Source organism: Phasianus colchicus, chromosome 2 (genome assembly GCF_987193195.1).
Source record: "Phasianus colchicus chromosome 2, bPhaCol1.hap1.1, whole genome shotgun sequence".
Taxonomy (NCBI): Eukaryota; Metazoa; Chordata; class Aves; order Galliformes; family Phasianidae; genus Phasianus; species Phasianus colchicus.
In genome coordinates this window covers 105,139,973-105,158,769 of record NC_143437.1, presented here as the reverse complement: position 1 = coordinate 105,158,769, position 18,797 = coordinate 105,139,973, and the positions used below count along the sequence as shown (strand labels likewise).

The 18,797-nt window shown below is 51.8% G+C and overlaps 2 protein-coding genes across 4 annotated transcripts; one reads left to right on the top strand and one right to left on the bottom strand.

Annotated features, from left to right (window-relative positions):
* The first annotated feature begins 635 nt into the window (after window positions 1-635).
* SCARA3 (scavenger receptor class A member 3) lies at window positions 636-7,808 on the top strand. Of its 3 annotated transcripts, none has more exons than XM_031603896.2 (6): window positions 636-1,009; window positions 2,000-2,056; window positions 2,261-2,380; window positions 2,704-2,802; window positions 3,086-4,129; window positions 4,776-7,808. In XM_031603896.2, the coding sequence occupies exons 1-6, from the start codon at window positions 1,003-1,005 to the stop codon at window positions 5,213-5,215; spliced, it is 1,767 nt and encodes a 588-aa protein (XP_031459756.2). In that variant the 5' UTR covers window positions 636-1,002; the 3' UTR covers window positions 5,216-7,808. The 3 variants fall into 3 exon arrangements, with proteins under 3 accessions (XP_031459756.2, XP_031459755.2, XP_089992659.1); XM_031603895.2 differs by having other exon boundaries at window positions 1,997-2,056; XM_090136533.1 differs by having other exon boundaries at window positions 1,947-2,056.
* Window positions 7,809-7,885: 77 nt separating this feature from the next.
* On the bottom strand, window positions 7,886-18,774 carry CCDC25 (coiled-coil domain containing 25). The gene is made up of 9 exons (XM_031603899.2): window positions 18,624-18,774; window positions 15,915-15,962; window positions 15,071-15,110; window positions 13,926-13,977; window positions 13,010-13,085; window positions 12,346-12,449; window positions 11,044-11,246; window positions 9,749-9,794; window positions 7,886-8,566 (listed from the first exon to the last, which is right to left on the bottom strand). Exons 1-9 carry the CDS (start codon window positions 18,646-18,648, stop codon window positions 8,537-8,539), a joined length of 624 nt encoding a protein of 207 aa, XP_031459759.1. The 5' UTR covers window positions 18,649-18,774; the 3' UTR covers window positions 7,886-8,536.
* Window positions 18,775-18,797: the final 23 nt, after the last annotated feature.

The window sequence follows — 18,797 nt, the reverse complement described above, 5'->3', positions numbered from 1 at the left end:
CACACTCCCCCCCTGGTGCTGGGATTTCTCCTCCCACCATCCTTTTTGTTCCCTCCTTCCAAAGCCACTGGTGATGTCTCAGTGGTCCCCAGCATTGTGGGGATGAGGCATCCAAAATGTATCCAACTCATGTGGGACTCCCACCCCACATCTCTGAGTCAGAACCACAGCACCAAACCACAGCGCCCACAGCCCCAGCTAGAACCATGAGCTCAAAGCAGGACCCCAGAACCCAGAACATAGCAACTCGTGTCCCTGATCCAAATGTGTGTGCCATGCCCAGCACCCCAGACCGCAAAACCTCATCTCCCTGTGGCCTTAACCAGGCCCCAATTCCAAACCCTTCAGCCCGACCCCATGCATCAGAATCACATCCCCAGACTAAGACACTGTAAAGGACGAGACAAATCCCACCCCTGGATCCTAAATCCGAAACCCCGGACTCCATCTCCCCATGGCCGGAATGAGGACCCCATCACCAGATCAGGACCCCATTCCCATACACCAGGACCCCATTCCCAGATCCAAAACCCCCCAGTACCACTGGGCACAGCCCCTGGAACGCATCCCCATCCACCTCCCCAGCGTTCCCCAACCTCCTCCCCACCCCATCCCTCCCCCTTGGCCGGCACAGCGGCGTTCCGTGGGACATTTGGTAGTCATTAGGGCCGGAGGGAAGGAGGCAGGCGCGGGAGCAGCCTTTCTTCTCCAGCTCATATCCCGGCGCCTCACGCTTGGGTGGACGGCAGCCAAGCGCGGCTGCGCTCCCCGCACCCCATCCCGCAGAGGCCATGGGTGAGCGACTGGTCCTGGGGGTGCCCCCCAGCCAATGGGGTTGCTTCTGAAGGATCCCAAAGGCTTTTGATCGGGACAAGGAAGGGCAGCAGGGTGCCCCGGCCATGCTCGGCAGCACAGCAGGAGGGGACGTGAAGGGACGGCTGCGGGAATCGGGGCGGTGAGGCCCCCACTGCGTCCCTGCTCTCATCCGGGCTGTTCGGGGCAATGAGAGGTGAGTGACAGACAGAGCCATGGGGAAATGTGGGGTAAGGAGTAGGGTTGGTGGCAGAATAGTACCCGAGTAGGGGGTCCATGCTATCATCCGCAGAGATAGGAAGTGGCCAGGGGAACCCAAAGCCCTCTGAGGTGTTGCCCCACCTCTGAAGACACCCATGGTGGTGGTTGGGGAGGGGGGGGAAAGGGCAGACCTCCTCCTCGCAGCCTAGCGCTGGGCAGAAAAGCAAACATGGGACAACATTAGGCAGGAGAGATGTGGAGGGCAGAGGGAGGCCCCCCCACCACCTCCGCCCTGGGTTTCCGTGGGGGAGGCAGGGTTTATAAGCAGGGGATGCTGGAGGTGCGGCACTCTGGCCATGGGACGCGGCCCCTCGCAGCACCCTTGGTGCAGCAACCTCAGCACTGAGAGCTGGCTGTGGGGCAGGTTGGGGGGCTTGGGCAGAGGGGAGGCTGCGGAGCTGCTGGGCTGATTGTGTGCAGTCCTCAGATGGGTCTCGGCAAGACACGGGGAATCTTGCTTGCCATGCATGCAGAGTGCTTGGGGGAGGGGGGAAGTCCTGGGCTCACTGCCCCCCATGTTGTGGCCCAGCTGCCCATGGGGATGTGGCAAAGCCCTTCGGGTTGGGGGATGGCCTTTTTTCCACTTTTATGCTTTCCATGCAAAACACAGGGATAGGACAGCTCAGAAATAATATTTTTGGGAATGAAGCAGGCTCAGAGGTTCTGGCCAAGTCCTGTAGAACCGGAGCAGCCACCAGACTTTGGGTGACACCCCCAGAGCTGTGGTGACATTGGACTGGTGCATCTTTTGGGGAGCCACTGCTTTCCTTTTGGGGCTTGGATCTGCTCCATGCCCTGTGCAAGATTTTGGTGAATCCTTGGAAGGGATTTTCACCCAGGAAGGTGTCACCACAGTTGGGCTCTCCCCTCAGCCCTGCTGGAGCTCTGGTGACACCGACCTGCTCCTCGTATTGTCTTCCAGCAGAGGACCTGGTGGGAGGAGAGGAGGAGGAGATGCCATCCTTCTGCTACCGACCAAACGGTAAGGAGCGAGGCCACCCTGCCAGACCCATCCATGGGGTAGACGGGGGCAAAGGTCTGATGCATCCTTTCATCCATCCCTGATCCATCCTCTGGTCCATCCCTGCTCTATCCCCAATCCACCTCTGATCTATCCCTGATCCATCCCTCTTCCCTCCCTAATCCATCCTGTGGTACAACCCTGATTCATCCCTCTCCTGCTCAGGCAGGGCACGGGGTGGCTGCAGCCAGTGCCAGAAGAACCTGTCCCTGCAGACGGCTGTCAAAGTCCTCTATGTCTTCTCCGTGCTGCTCATCGTGGCCGTGACCGTGCTGGCTGCCCTGGGTGAGCACAGGCAGGGCTGGGGGCTGGCTCCTTCCTTCCCTTCTCCCTTTCATGGGGAATAGTTGGGCTCCATGGAGAGGGGCTGAAGCCGTCCCACATCCCAAGCTCCCAAAGTGACAAAGAGAAGAGATGTGTGGGGATGTGTGGGGATGTGTGTGTGGGGGGGAGGTGAGGGGTGTCCTGCAGGTGCCGTATGGCTCTGGAGGTCCCAATGACCCCATTGAGGATCAGAAAGCCTTTGGAGACATTGTGGGATTCTCAAGCCCTTTGGTGTGAATGGTGATGGCTGTACTGTCCCCTCACTGCCCACCTCCCCTCCACAGTCTTCAAGAAAGTCAACTCCATCTCTGGAGACATCAGCTCGGCCCAGATGTACTATGAGGAGAAGATCTTGTCCATCCAGGAGGACCTCCAGGAGCTGGGTGAGTCTGCACGGCTTCTCCCCAGCCAAGGGTCTGCAGTGTCCATCACTGGGGTCTGCGGGGATGGTGCGTGGGCCATGGGATGCCTCCCATGATTGGCTGTGTGGGGACAGAGTATGGGGTGGGCTATGGGGTTGTTCCCATGGTTGGCGATGCAGGGAGGGACCATGGGTTGGGTTTTGGTGTTGTTCCCATGGTTGGTGGTGTGGGGATGGGGAGTGGAGTGAGCTATGGGGTTCCATGGTGGGCAGTGTGGTGCTGGACCCCTTTGTCCTTCTTTCAGATGAGAAGAGCTCAGGCAACTGCTCCCTCTGCCTGGAGACAGGGCAGCTGGGCCAGGAGCTTGGCAAGCTGCAAGATGAGCTGGAGGAGATCCAGAAGATGCTCTTGGTTCAGGAGGTCCTCCTCGACCGCACCTCCCGCACCCATGACGCACTCTCATCTAGCAGCAACGAGATCAGCAGCGAGGTGGCCGACTGCTCCTCCTCCACCCGACGGCTGAACGAGAGCGTGGGGCAACTGGTGGCCCAGCTGGGGGGCTGGCGGGCCATCACCTCCCAGCTTGATGGCTCACTCAAGGGCTTGGAACAGGAGCGCTTTGACGTGCGTGCCGCCATGCAGCAGCTCAACTTCACCTTGGGGCAAACCTCTGACTGGATCCAACTCATCCAGAGGAAGACGGACGAGGAGACGTTGACGCTGCAGAAGATGGTCACCGAGTGGCAGAACTACACACGGCTCTTTGCAGGACTGCGGGCCACCTCCACCGAGACGAGTGAGCTGGTCAGGAGCATCCAGGCTGGTGTGGGTGCTGCAGCCCGGCAGGTGGGCCAGAACGCCGAGGGCATGCACGACCTGGTGCTGCAGGTGATGGGGCTGCAGCTGCAGCTGGACAACATCTCCTCCTTCCTGGATGACCACGAGGAGAACATGAACGACCTGCGCTACCACGCCAAGTACGCGCAGAACCGCACGGCTGAACGCTTCGAGACGCTGGAAGGTCGCATGGCCTCGCATGAGATTGAGATTGGTACCATCTTCACCAACATCAATGCCACCGACAGCCACGTGCACAGCATGCTGCGCTACCTGGATGACGTGCGTCTCTCCTGCACCTTGGGTTTCCATGCCCACGCTGAGGAGCTCTACTACCTGAACAAATCCCTCAGCCTGGTCCAGGGTTCCACGGACCTTCTGCGGGAGCGCTTTGGCTTGCTCAGCGCCCGGCTTGACTTCGACATCCGCAACCTGTCCATGGTGATGGAGGAGATGAAGGTGGTGGATGTCCGGCATGGACAGATGCTGAAGAACATCACCATCTTACGAGGTGAGGAGCATCTCAGCTTGGGTTGGGGTTGGGTTTGTTGGGTTTGGGGGCTGTGCCTGATGTGGGAATGCAGGTTTGGAATCATAGAGTCACAAAGGTTGGAAAACGCTTCCAGAATCATCAAGTCCAACTCTTAAGCCATCACCACCATGCTCACTCATAGAATCATGGAATCATTCCAGCTGGAGAATATCTCTAAGACCCCCAAGTCCAACTCCAACCCATCCCCACCATATCCACTAAACCAAACCATGTCCCTAAGTGCCACATTTCTATGTTTCTGCACTCTGCAGCTTTCCCCTTGGTGCAGGTGACTCCATTGCTGGTCCTGGCAGGGAGGGCACAGACACCCCAGGATGAGGATGCCTGAAACTAGCCATGGGGACTTCAGTGGCCTGGGGACATCCATCCACCTGCATCCCCAAGCATGGTGGCTGGGACCCACTGTTCCCAGTCCTGTCCAGGGCATCCCACAGTGCCAAGAACACTGAATTCAGCCCTTTTGAGCACTGTCCCCTGCTGCCTTTGGCTCCAAAAGGGATGTAATACCAGGAAAAAGCAATGGTAGTATCCTCAGGCCCTCTGTTACAGCTCTGTGATGCCACACCCCATGCATCACACTCACCCCTCCCTCTTCCTCCTGCAGGTGTGCCAGGCCTTCCAGGTCCCCGTGGCCTCAAGGGTGATGTTGGCATCAAGGGTCCCGCAGGAAGCAAAGGAGAGAAGGGTGACGTGGGCAGCCTGGGCTCACCAGGCCCCCCTGGCTCCCCCGGACCTCCTGGTCCCCCCGGTCCCCAGGGGGAAAGGGGTCCCACGGGTGCAAAGGGTTTTCCCGGCCTCAAGGGCGCTAAAGGCAGCTTTGGGCAGTCTGGCTCCAGGGGAGAGATGGGACCCAAGGGAGATGTGGGTCCCCCAGGACCAGAGGGGGGGCCAGGACCAACAGGACCTCCTGGTCCTCAAGGAAAACTGGGGCTCCCTGGGAACCCTGGAGCTGTGGGACAGATTGGCCCCACAGGTCCCAAAGGAGACCCTGGACTGAGAGGCCCCCCAGGACCGCCAGGTCCCCCCGGTCCTCCTGGCCCATGATGCAGACTTGGAGCCATGCTAATGGCACTGGGATGGAGAAACCCCTCCCAGCGCTGAGAGCATCCCCTGCTCCCACTGCCAGCCCTTGGGGACAGGGCAGGAAGGACCCTAGGAGGTCCAGATCCCCCCAGCATAATGCTTTTTGGGGTGCACGGGGCTGGTCCCTGGCTCTTGAGTGGGCTGCAGAGTCCTGGGGCATGGGGTCCCCGCAGGACGAGGACCTGTATGGGCTGGGGCACAGCTGGTTTGTGCCCTACTTTCAGCCACCTTCACCCCTCCTTTCCTGGCTGCACCAGCAATGTAATACTGGCACAATAAATCTGTATGGGGACAAGTGGTTCCTGCCTTTGGCATATTGGGATGGGGGGCCCGGGAGGGCTGGGGAGGAGCCCAGATCCAAACTGGGGGCATTAGCATGGTACAGATGGTGGAGTGAGATGGGAGTATCTCACAGAGCTATCCCCAAGCAGGGGACATAGGCTCATGCAGACGTGCACATACACTTGCGTGCTAGGCAAGGTAGGGGTCTCTAATGGAGAATCCCTCCTGGCCCCAAAGCAGGGCCCCTGGAAGCTATCCCCATGTCCCAGGTTGGCGGGCAGGGTGTGGGTTGTTTTTCCCTGGCGGAGGGCAGGGAGAGGGCAGCTGGAGGCCCCAGGTACCCGAGCTGGGGCCTTGGTGCCAAGAGCAACAATGGAGCTGGGGAAAACAGCCGGCCCCGCGCCCAGCCCCACCTTGGGCTCTCCCCAGCTTTGCTGTGGGGGTGCAGCCATGCCCCCAGAATGCACACACCTGCACACACAGCTCTGCTTCACTGCCTGCTCCTGGGAGAAACAGGTCTTCGCCAACAGCAACTCTGATTTTGTTTTCCAGAGGTTTGTTCAGGCCACAGCTCTTCCTGTCCCTGTGCCCACCCCTGTTCCCATTCTATCCCCATTCCTGTTCCATCTCATTCCATCTCTGTTCCCATTCCTGTTCCTGTTTCCATCTCAACCTCCATCCCACCCCCTTCCCATCCCTGTTCCCAATACCACACCTATCTCCATTCCCATCCTCATCCCTCCCTCCATCCCATATCATCCCATCCCATCCCAGTTTCCTATTCCCATTCCACCCTCATCCTCATTCCTGATCTCATCCCCACTTCCATGCCAGACCATTACTATTACTGTTCCCATCCGCACTCTATCCCCACCCCTGCCACCCTCCATAGCCCACAGCTTGGGAAGCCCCATACCCTCCCCATCAGCCCTGCCTGGGGTGCAGGTCCCAGCTCACAGGGCCGTTTATTGCTGTTGGCACAGCAGCTTCCTGTTTTCATCTCAGAATTAACAGCTGCAGAGCTACAGAGCTGCGATGCTGTTGGGTAGCACAGGCAACCCAAAATCTTTTGGAAAAAGCTTCTTCCCACCTGAATATCCCAGACACAGACAACAAATGTTCCTGACCACCCCTGTGCCTCAGTTTCCCCATCTGGGCATCACCCTGACAGAGAGGACAGTCACACACAGCCCACAGGCAGTGATGCCCACGGGGACGCTGCCCAACCCTAAACTCCCAAGGACACCAGAGCCATTGGCAGGCACTGGTGCCAAGCACAACAGTTGGCAGCTGCAGCACTGCTGGTGAGCCCTGGCCAACACCCCCATCCTGTGAATGACTCCATTGATGGCAGTAGCAGGGCGGCTGCTCAGGGAAGGGTGGGGGACAAACACCCACGTCCCCCCCAGCTCCTCACACTCTGCCCAGCCCCGTTATTCATTGGAACTTGTAGCAGGGTGTGGGTGTTTTTTTGTTTTTTTTTTCCCCCTCCTGTATTAAGTCCATTTGGATTAACTGTAATTCTCTGGTTAACATTTCAGTTACAGTAACAATAAACTCCTCTCTGTGTGGGTCCAAGGGCTCTTCCCTTCTGCTCTTCCCATCAAACCCAGCCCTGCACTGGGACACGTCCTGGAGAAACACACGGCTGGAGGATGCTCCTGCCCTACCCAGGCTGAAAGGCACCCAAAGACACATCCCAAAACCATGCCCTGGGACTCCACCGACCTTCTCACAGCCCTATAACACACAGCTCAGGCACTTTTCCAAAGCGTGGAGCTGTTTGGGAGGAGACATCCGCCTCCTACAGCCATCACAGGATGGGATGCGGGATGGAGCGGGGGCTGCAACCCAGCCCAGGAGCAGCTGAGCCCTGTTGGCTGCTGCCAGCAGGCCCGCAAAGCATTTCTCACCCTGGTGTGGAATGAAAGGAAAGATAAACAGAGCTGGGAGGGACAGAAAACATCCCTCAAGCAGCCTGGGAAAGTCAGGCAGTAGCTCTGAGGGGAGAACACCAACCGGCAGGGCCCTGCTCTGGAGGAAGCTCCATGCAAAGCCTCTCCCTAGCAACCCACTCAAGCAAATTGACCACCCACAGTTCCACTCTCCCACTCCCCTCACCCACCAGCACATTTTAGCAGCCTGGTATGAATTTAATCATAGCATATATACATGTGCTGCAACAATTATTGTGATAGCTTCGTAGACTTATCCACAAAACCTTACAGAGAGCTCTGAACAGGACAGGCTGCATAAAACCCTTCTCTGTCAGCTTTTCTCTGAAGAGAAGGTTCCCAAGAAACAGCTCAGAAATAAAGTATAATTCAAAAGAATGACACCATGGGGCTGTTCTCATCCTGTGCTGAAGGCACGTATAATAGCCCACGTTGACATGCTCGTGTAGGTTGCACCATCAGCCCAGCTGGAAGCCTTCACCAGCTGCAGCTCTGTGGTTAACAAGTGGCAACCAACTGCCACACTTACTGCCAGGTGGGTCTGCAAAGCAGCTGTGAGCTTCTCAAAGTGGGAAACTCCACATTTTGGGGAAATTCTCCTTGCTTTGCTGCCTTTCACCACCACAAAGATAAGAGTGTGGCTTTGGGGCTCACCAGTGATGCCAAATTAATGGCATCTCTTTCAGAAGCACAAAGCTGCCAGGACAGCAGTGAGACAGCACAAATTCTTTCAATCTCATTCAATTAAAAGCTACAGCAACTCCTTTCCTAGAATAAATAGCATTGTCTTTGTAGAGCTGAAATTCAATTTTGCTTCCTTACACCTACGTCCCTGAAAAAAAGAGATGTATGTGCAGACATAGAGATCTTCTCCATCCAGAAGTTGTCCATGGCTCAGGGTTGGTCAGGACACCACGAGAATCTACCAGCTTCTGAAGAAATGGAGCCAGAGTTCACTTATTTGGTTTGATTTTTTGGCATTCTTAGCAACGGTGACATTAAGACATCCCAAACCACCTTGGATTGAGAAAGGAGACGACTTTATTTACATAAAGTCATCAGAATCGTTGCCATCCTGTGGGAAGAAAGACACATTAGGACCACTGCAAAGGGGAAAATGGTGAAATGGTGTATTCAGCAGGATTTCACCATTGCCATTTATTCTGGCTTCCTGCCATTCCAGTAAAAACACCCAAGAGTAGCTCTGGAATGGGAACAGAACCAAGAGAAGCTCTGCATTGTGAAATACCTGCTGCTCTTTGCTGACCCTGAAGCTGCAGCCCATCTGCTGTGATTTGGGAGGAACCAAAGATGGGGCTGCATGAGCAGCCTCACGGGCCATTCCATTTCATGACCCAGCAGAAGGAAAGCAGCCCGGCACTAAGAAGGGCTCAGAAGCTGAAGGAGGAGACTCCTGGTGCTGCATTTCCACCACTCCTCTCCCTAGCAGTGCGTCAGGAGGCACTCACATTTCAACACTTAATTCTCAGAGGGGATGTGCATGCTGGCCAGGAGGAAAATGAAGAGCTCATGAAAACCACAAGCTCCTTTAACAGTTTACAAAGGGCATATTTTCAAGTGAGGGTCACTGAGATGAGCTCCAAGATCTCCTTGCCCAAGACTTCACCAAGGGGAAGATGTACATAAGCCAGACATCAGGCAAAGCACAGACACACCCAGTGCAGGTCAGGACCTCTTCTCAATTTCAGCCCCAAGCCCTCCTGTGACCACCTCCTCATTTCCCTCCTGTGCTCCTCACAGTTGTTTATTCCTCTGTAAGAAAATCACTTCAAGCTTCCTCTCTGCCCCTCAGAACCTATATTCATCCCTGTCTGAACTGTCACCCTTGTATCTACAGTTTGTAGATACATTGTGCATTTTCTCCTTCCCTTGAAAAAGCAAGATGGCAGGTGAAAGTAATCTCTGCCACCCTCAGGATGACCTTCCTGCTCCCAAGCAAGGACAGTCAAGCCTGGAGCCCCACTTGTAGTTCTCCCTGCTCCTTGGGAGGGACTGGGAGGGTTATGTACACATCACCAGCAGCACAGGCTCCACCTGGGAGACATCCAAGCATTAGGGCCTTCTCTGAATGCCAAGGAAAGTGGCAGTGTCCTTCTATGAGAAGGGGCAAAGGAGATGTGCACTGTCATGTGGGAGTCACTAAAACCAGACCGCAATGCGGAGCTGGACTGTCACAATCCTGCATTGAATTTCAGCTGCCTCTGAAAGGTTTCTGTGGGCATCACTCAGCTCTTACCTGATTGGAGGACATATTCTCAGCCTTCATTAACGATGAGTAGCTCCTAAAAGGGAAATGACATCATCTTACACGATATGTTTGCAAAAGCCACCAACACATTTTATTTTGATAAAATAGGATCAAGTACCAAAAAAAACAATAATTTCTTTCTGAACTCAGGGTTATCCCAAGGAGGTTGTGGATGCCCCAATCTCTGGAGGCATTCAAGGCCAGGCTGGATGTGGCTCTGGGCAGCCTGGTCTGCTGGTTGGCAACCCTGCACATAGCAGGGGGTTGAAACGAGATGATCATTTTGGTCCTTTGCAACCCAGGCCATTCTGTGATTCTATGATCTAGTTTCTAGTTATCTTACACTCTTTAGCTATTTAAAACAACTGAAAAAAGCACAGGTGCTATGCAGACTCATCTCCACAGACTCTACAGCTTTGTTCAGAAGCTACCAGCTAGACAGCACCAGGAGACAGAAAATCCTTCGTTCTGGGGAATGAAGGGGCAGCTCTGGAGCAAGGCTTATCAGGAAGGCAGAGCCTTTCCTCAACAGCACAGATATGCCTCCTGGTGCTGAGTTTGTTTTTCCAAAGCCCTCATTATGATCTTTACACATGTTGAGTCCTTGAGTTTTTTCAAATTCCAGTCTCACTATCATTGACATATAAATTCAACTTGCTACAATAAAGTATCTTGTGCTTTAAAGTAAGCCTTTGGCCAGCTGACACGTCCAGGTCTGTATGGGACAGGCAAGAGGGAGGAATGAGCTCCCCCATGCTGCTGCATGTTTGGTAGCTGAATGACAGAAAGGTCAATATGACATTTTAAAACACCATTCCTCTTCCAGTGTTCAAAGGAGCATGCAATTGCCTACAGAGGAAAACTGAGGAATCACACGTTTCATTAACAACGGTGATGCAACAGGAAGCTGAAGCCTGTGGCTCAGTGCTTTCCAAGACTTACACAAAGCTGAAAGCTGGAACCCAATAGATTGCTCCCATCCCACAGAGACAAGTGGCTCACCCAATTTCTCCCAAGTCAGGGACAGATTTCAAAAGACACCGTCCTTTCTTTTCACAATGGTTTAACATCCAGGTTTATTTTAGGAAAAAAAGGGAGAAATACATTTATTGTAAAGACAAAGGGAATCACTGGGTCATGCAGACATCTATGCAAGAGCAGGTCAGCTGAACACTGAGTAATGCTGCGCCAACCATTACACAGAAATTGCTGACCCATGACTCTCCCCTAGTGCTGATGAAAACCACAGAAGCTCAACATTGGCACTGCAATTTATGACTTACCTAAGTTCTTCCAGCTCTTTCTTTTTCTTCATCTCTTCCTTTTCCTTCCGCTTCATCTCCTGGATTTGGGCTTTCTTCTCATTCCTCTCCTCTCTGTCACGGGCCTCCTTTTCAGCAGCCAGGTCTGGGAAACGTTCCACTTTTGTCTTCTCTAATCTGTTCAGTATCTCATTCACCTTCTTCTCCACCGTCAGCATTTTCACCTTTGGAGTGCAAAGAACTATGATCCTTATAAAAAAAATACTTTTATTTTGGCACTTTGTCTAGGGAAAGAAAATGCTTTATTTCTACTTTACAAGTGGCTGAATCTCACAAAAACAGATGCGAAGGGAAATCACAGCCACCTTGTCCTATTCAATGTGTTGCGTAACAGCAATAGAAGGCCCTCAACTAACAAGCACAAGTATTGCTGAGTACATAAGCGTGTCTAATTTGTTTTCTTGGCATATGCCTTAACAAAGAAGACAAAAAAAAAAAAAAAAAAAACCAACTCTCTCAGTCTCTGCTGATTCCTGAGGAGGTGTCAGCAGGTCTCCACCAACCATTTGGGGAAGGGAAACTCACATGTTGCTAATTCTGTAGTTTTCAGTGTTTTCTGCATTTCCTGCAATGGTACAGACCTGTTTTAGTCAAACAACTGCATCTCTAGAGAGCTTTCTATCCCAGCAGCCAAGCTGCATAACCACAGTTTATGCTTAACATCACTTGGGAACACAGGTCAGGCCTGGGAACAACTCAGTGTGCGGGACTGACCCCACAACAAAGCTAAGCAGCTCTGCCTTATAACAGGTTTAACACATTCAGAGGTAGCACTGTGGTGAGACATTGCCCAAAGCAGAGACAGCAAAGTCATCACAGCAATGGAGATCTCAGAGATGCCCCTGAATCCTCCACTGCACAGCAAGCTCATCTGAGCCCTTCCAGCCATCTGATCGCATTGGTGTTTGTGAGCTGATCCAAACTGACTGCTCGTACAGAGATGATTGCAGAGCAGATAAATTCAAGCCAATAGAACAGACATGTGATAGCATTCAGGTTTAGCAAAGACCGATCAGCTACACTGCACTGCTTTTTGCAAACATCCCATACAGGCTACACTCTGCCACAGGCTAACATCAAGCATGCATTCCCAGCTGATGGCAAGGTAATCCTAAACATGCCCCAAGGATCTCTCTCAAGCTTTAGGAATTAGATGATTCCCTTCCTTTAGGGTAAATGCTGAAGGTAACCCATCCAGCTGCTAACTGGAAATGTGATGGTCTGTCAGCAGGTGACCCTTGCTGGCTTGCAGGAAACACTTACATCCTTCTGCCTATGAAACCCAATCTGCCCCACATCCATGTCTGCAGTCTTCTTCAGGTTGGTCCATGGCGTGTACACCACGTTGACGTTGTTCATCTTGCAACCTGGGGAGCAGAGGAGAAAGGATGGAAGCATTTCTATTCTACTCTATTCCCAGCTGAAGGACTTCTGCGCAAATGCAAACTCCGATAGTTATTCTTGTCACCAGCATTACTAACAAGGCAAGAAAGAAGAAAAAGGAGAACTCCTTCCAGCGTTACAGTGAAACAAAAACCACCACAACATCAATTTCTGCAGTAACACGAGCGCTGCAAGCAGTGCTAACCAACTCCAGATGGAGGCTGTCTTTGCCAGAAGAGCGACTGCTATGGAAGGGGGCCCCAAGGTGGTGTGAGGGAAGAGCCTGCAAGGACTCTCTGGCTCAGGCAGCAGCGTGGAGGCACAAACAGGAATTTCAGAGATTTAAAACTCCTCCTTCTGAAAGCCTAACAAGCAGCCTCGGCAGCTGTAAGTGACATCTGCTTCCCATAAGACCAGCAGGCACTGACTTAACAGAGAACAGAGCAGCAGCTTTCACAGATGTTTGTTCACACACATGCTCGTGTGGAGCAGAAACACCCACCACAAACACCTTGCACCCATCCCCAATGGGAAGCAGACCCACCTTGGATGCTGTTAGCCTTCACCAGGTGGGCACAGTCTATCAGAACTTCTTTAGGAATGTCATCCACTGTCTGCCCCTGTGACAGAGCACACAACATCAGCCACGCAAGTGAGAAGGGACTGTAGAGACTGAGGAGCACACAGAAGAGCACACCATAGCCAGGAGCAGGACACGATGCCCTGCAAACACTCCCAGCACTTTCTCCTCTTGACACTTTACTAGATCTTTTTTTTGTAAGGAGAGAAACAAGTGATGTGCACTCTGGTTTTCTCCCTCAGACAAATGCACAATGCCAGGTCAGAAACCATTTGTTCTGCTGGGCCACGTGAAGCTTCCCTCTCCTTCCACCATTATTTGGTGATGAAGGTAATTCAGTCCCCTCACAGAGGTAGATATCTGCAGAAGGCTGTGGGGTGACCTCATTGCAGCCTTTCAGTACCTAAAGGGAGCCTACAAACAGGAGGGGAATCAACTCTTTGAAAGGGTAGATAACTGCAGGACAAGGGGAAATGGTTTTAAATTGAGGGGGGGAAGGTTTAGGTTGGATGTCAGGGGGAAGTTCTTTACTGTGAGAGTGGCGAGATGCTGGAACAGCTGCCCAGAGAGGCTGTGGATGCCCCGTCCCTGGAGGTGTTCAAGGCCAGATTGGATGGGGCCCTGGGCAGCCTGGTCTGGTATTAAATGGGGAGATTGGTGGCCCTGCCTGTGGCAGGGGGGCTTGGAGATTCATGATCCTTGAGATCCCTTCCAACCCGGACCATTCTGTGATTCTGCACCCTTCAGGAGCGTGTGAACTTCACTGTTCACGTGAGTTCAGCTGGTCTCACGCACAGGGCCCACTGCAGGCTGGGACTGCATAGTTCTATGCAGATGAATGCCATTTTAGGGCTTTTTTAAAGACACATCACAGGTTTACCTTGTGCAACCGAAGATACACATGTGCAGAAGAGAGCTTATCCACATGAAACCTACAGAATAAAAAAACCCACGTTTAGCAGGAGGTAAGAGATGGCAGTCATCTGTTCTGAAAAAAAGATTACTTCTTAACTATTGATAGAGCAGCTTCTCCATGGACAAGACTAAAAATGTTCAGGATGCACGTGTGCAAACAAGATAGATTCGAGTGCTTTTATCACAACCACATATTTTTCTCTTACAGCCCTCCTTTAGATCCTCAGAGAGCCCCAGCCCTTTCAGTCCGTCCTCATAGGTGAGATGTTCCTTCCCCTGGCTAACTTTTGTGACCCTCCTCTGGACGTGCTCCAACAGATCCATGTCTCTCTTGACTACACATCATGTGATGCTGCTACACCCACCAACGTGTTACTCAACCAAAGCAAAATCTTTTTTGCCACTTAGTTTGCTGCTGACAACGTACAGAGCTTGTCAGCTACCATGCTGTCAGTACAGGGGGCAGGCACAAGCAGGGGTCTGAATCAGGCAGCAGAGATGCCACCCACTGCTGCTGCCAGGAGTGGGAACTCCCCTGATCTTGTTTTTCTTTTCAGATGAGATCTTGTGAGCCAAAACCAACCCACGCGTGATGGAGTGCTTCCTCTCACCAGCCTGACCGCAGTCCTGTGGGTGTGCTGAAAGCTGACACAGCTTTTAGTTGAGGGGAATAAAAATGTCAAGTCTCCTGCTCACAGACCCAAACTCCATGGCTGCTGTACAGGACAGCAGATATCCACATTGTACACAGTGATGACATTAAGCACATGCAGAGGAAAAGACACTTGTAGGCACAGCATTCACTGTGGCTCAGAAGGCTTCTGGCTGCATTCCCCAAACCCTGAGAAACCCCATCCCAGGAGTTAAGTTCTTCCAATGGACAAAGCAGGGGAGATATAGGAAAATGAATTCAAAACAGCATCTCAGCATCTGCACCTGGAGCTGCTGCAATCCATCTCCACCTTGGGAATGCATATAAACTGCTCAGCAGTCTGGGAGAAAGGGGACTTTGCAGTGCCTGTGGCAGCAGGAGGGTTGGGATTTGAATTGCAGCAGCACCAAGAGAGACAGTGTGCTTTATGAAGGTGTGCACAGAACTCAAGGACTTACCAGATATCTTCAGGCCAACCATACTTTATTAGATCTTCATCTGCAAGAAGAAAAACAGCAATGAGCAAAGCACAGGACCTCATCAGCAACAAATCGCACTGCCTGCAGAGATCTGACTAGAGCAGAAATCAATCTCTATTAATCAGACAGAGCATGGGGATCAAGCAGAAGCAGAGAGGGCTTAGAACTGCATCCAGCTGCATGCAGCTATGCCAGGAACCAGTTTGCTGAGTACAGTGTGTGTGAGAAGAGAGACTGAGGATCCTCAGTTTCCATCTCTTCCTCTCCTCCTGTCACATGTGGACAGTTTCATGTAAAATTTGTTTCTCCAAATATCAGTCTAAAAAGGAGGCTTTCAGAGAAAGACACAGCAAAGCACTTTGCATGGTGTGAACCATGGCTTCACATTGCCTCCTGATGTGGAAACAGGAGAAGCAGCATAAGCAGAACCTTCACCTTGAGGGGAAGGACAGGCACAGGGAGCCTCTGGGCTACCAATGTTTAGTGGGGAAAGAAATAATATAGAGGGAGCAGGGAAGGGGGAGGCTGACTTGAAGGAAGTCATCAGACATGATCTGAAAAGGCTGTCTTGGCTCATTTTTTCAGCTAGTTTGGTTTTCAGTTGTTTTGAAGCCAGTCATTGTACATAAGTTTATCCATCCAAGCTAAAAGAGCACAGTGGATTTCAGAGGGGTAACTCAGAATGATTTGCACGGTTTCAAGTACACCAAGTTAACAAATGAAGAGACATCCTTTCAAAATAACCTTGGGCACCCCCAGGCCTAACCCCAGGCAAGCTGCCTCATCCATCATCCCTCGGCATACTTACTTACAGCATACTTACTTTCATACTTGTCTTTTCCCATGTAAATGGTGTAAACAGTTGGAACAACTGAGGAATAGAAAGAGGAAAATAAATCAAGAGGGCTTTGGACAAACCGTGCAAGGAATGAGCCATGCATTGGCTCTGGGTAAAGAAATTACACTGAAAATTGTTTTATGCATCCCACTTCCCTCCTGCCGGCTGCAGGACTGTTTTGCAGCTCCTCCAGACCTCATCCCATACGCTTCAGAGTTCTTTGGAGGCTCTTTCCAGCAGTTTCCACTGAAGATTATGTAGCACAGAACGGCTGTTGGGCAAAACACCCTCAGCACCCATGTGGTTTGGATTATCCAATTACACAGATACAATCTGTCCAATTAAGCACACAGGCTCTGAGCCAGGAATACCAAGCTGTGTTTACAGTCTGCTGTTAACTCTCTGTGTGGTCAAGCAAAACAAACTCACTTCCCCAAAGCACAATGCTCACCTCCCTGGGGGAGCTGAGAGGATTAAGATCTGCAAGACAACTGAAAGCCTGTAGCTAGCCAAACACCAACCAGAAACTCATTTGTCCTATCTGCACCCCTTCAGGGCACTTTGAACAATGATGCTCTCTTCTTCAGGGCTCGTTCCATAATGCAGGAAAGGCATTTCCAGTTCTGGCAAACCTGGATCGACAGCCAGCACAGCAGGGAGATGGAGGCTGCAGTAAGAGGGTGCCACGGCCAAGGAAGTCCTGCAGCAGCCTGCTTAAAAAAATGCTCTGCCATTGTAGATGGCAGCAGGAAAATCTCAATTCCATGGTGATAGAAACCTATCTACTAGTGTCACAGTTCTAGCTTCCGCACTGAAATTTGGCTTTCATCAATAAGGACCTACTTCAACACAAAGGACTGCTGAGAGCAGACTGTCAGCTTCGTGCCATTGCAATGCTTTTCAAAGGAAACCTGTTGCTATTTAAATAACATCTGGTAATAAGGCAACTGGAAACAGAGTCATTTCATATATTTGCATTTCCGTATTGGTGAGAGTTAAAGATTGAAAAAAAATCTACCCTGAAAACACAGGAAGAGGAGTGCAAAGAATGAGAGATCACCATGAACACAGACACTGCATAGGAACATAAAATTATATGCTCAGATATGAAGTGATTTCATGAAAATGAAGCCCATGCTGAAAAGAGTGGGAGAGCACTGCCTTAACCTTAGCAGGACAATGCTTCCAGCCCATACCATTTAGAAATACAGAATCAACTGAATTGGAAGCAAACTCTAAAGGATATCTCATCCAACCCTTCTGCAATGAAACGGGGCATCTACAGCTCAGTAGGGTGCTCAGAGCCCTGTCCAGCCTGACCATGAGTGTCTTCAAGAATGAGGCACCCACTACTTCTTTGAGCAATCTGTTTCAGCCTGACCATGAGTGTCTTCAAGAATGAGGTACCCACTTCTTCTTTGAGCAATCTGTTTCAGTGTTTCACTACCCTTACTGTAAAAAAACAACAACGACAACAAAACATCTTCCTTATATCCGGGCTATATCTCTCTTTTAGTTTGAAATTATTTCCCCTTGTCCCATCACAACAGACCCTGCCAAAGAGTCTGTCTCCTTCTTTCAATGTAATTCTTCTTTAGATATTGACAGGCTGCTCTCAGATCACCTCACAACCTTCTCTTCTCCAGGCTGCACAGCCCCAGCTCTTTCAGCCTGTCCTTATAGGATAGCTGTTCCATCCCTGGGATCATTCTTGTGGCCCTCCTCTGGGTGCACTCCAACAGTTCCATGTCTCTCCTGTACTGGGGACTCCCAGCACTCCAGATGAGGTTACACAGCACAAAGCAGAAGGGCAGGATCCCCTCCCTGACCCTGCTGGACACAATGCTTTTGGTGCAGTTGGTTTTCTGAGCTGTGAGGGCAATTAAACTCAGCATACACATCAATAATAGTGCAACACAGCTTAAACAAGCTACAGTGGCATTCTCACTCTGTCCTCTTCTATGACTAAATCACATCAGAAATCTACTAAACTCCATACAGGAGATGGTTTACACCATCAGCAGGTTTAACTGTGCTGCACTATGGCTCTGCCACTCCAGTACCACTCAAAGCTTCTGTGCCCTCTGCCCATTAAACCACACCCCTAAGTGCCACATTCCCATGGTTCTGGAACACCTCCAGGGATGGTGACCCCACCACCTCCCTGGGCAGCTGTGCCACTGCATCTCCACTCTTTCTGGCAGATTTTTTTCCTCATATCCAACCTGAACCTCTGCAGGTGACACCTGGGGCTAACATTTTCTTGCCCTACTAAAGGGATCCTCGGAGTAGATTGATGGGAGGGCTGAGCACTGCCCGAGGGAAACGGCAATCCTAGAAGGAAGTTCACCTCCAGAACCGAGGCAGATAATGTTATAAAAACAGTAACTTATAGGGCCGCAGTAAAAACCACACACGGACAACACACTGCAGTTATACGTTGCTGAAAGGATCTGGGGCATACAAAAGAAAAGAAGCCTTTCAGTGCTTAAAAAAAAACAAACAACAACATTCCAGTACTTAGGAGAGGAAATTTCGGCCAGACATGAGGAGGAAACGCCACACGCTGAGGCCTCCACGGAGAAAACCACTGTGAAGAAGGCCAACGAGCCCCACCGTCGTGCAGGGAACACGCCGTTCTCACAGTGACCCGCAAGAAGAGGCCTGAAACCACCCCCCTCACCGCGGACTCACCGCTGGAGGTGAAGTAGAACACCATAGCGGCAGCGCGGCCCACCCCGACCCGCCCGGGCTCCTCACGGTACCGCTGCCCGCTCTTGGCTACGGAGGCCGGAAAGGAGCAGTGCGCATGCGCACCAAGAGCCGCGCATGCGTCATGCCGCGCATGCGTCATACGTAATAAATATG

What these genes read in the sequence shown, in the direction of transcription:
- SCARA3 (XM_031603895.2), top strand. An exon ending in CTTCTGCTACCGACCAAACG is followed by an intron (nt 2,057 to 2,260) that starts GTAAGGAGCGAG and finishes TCTCCTGCTCAG; the next exon opens with GCAGGGCACGGGGTGGCTGC. An exon ending in GAACATCACCATCTTACGAG is followed by an intron (nt 4,130 to 4,775) that starts GTGAGGAGCATC and finishes TTCCTCCTGCAG; the next exon opens with GTGTGCCAGGCCTTCCAGGT.
- CCDC25 (XM_031603899.2), bottom strand. Translation starts at nt 18,648, where the DNA reads ATGGTGTTCTACTTCACCTCCAGCG. An exon ending in GGGAAAAGACAAGTATGAAA is followed by an intron (nt 15,111 to 15,914) that starts GTAAGTATGCTG and finishes TTCTTCTTGCAG; the next exon opens with ATGAAGATCTAATAAAGTAT. An exon ending in AAAGAGCTGGAAGAACTTAG is followed by an intron (nt 9,795 to 11,043) that starts GTAAGTCATAAA and finishes TTTCCCTTTTAG; the next exon opens with GAGCTACTCATCGTTAATGA.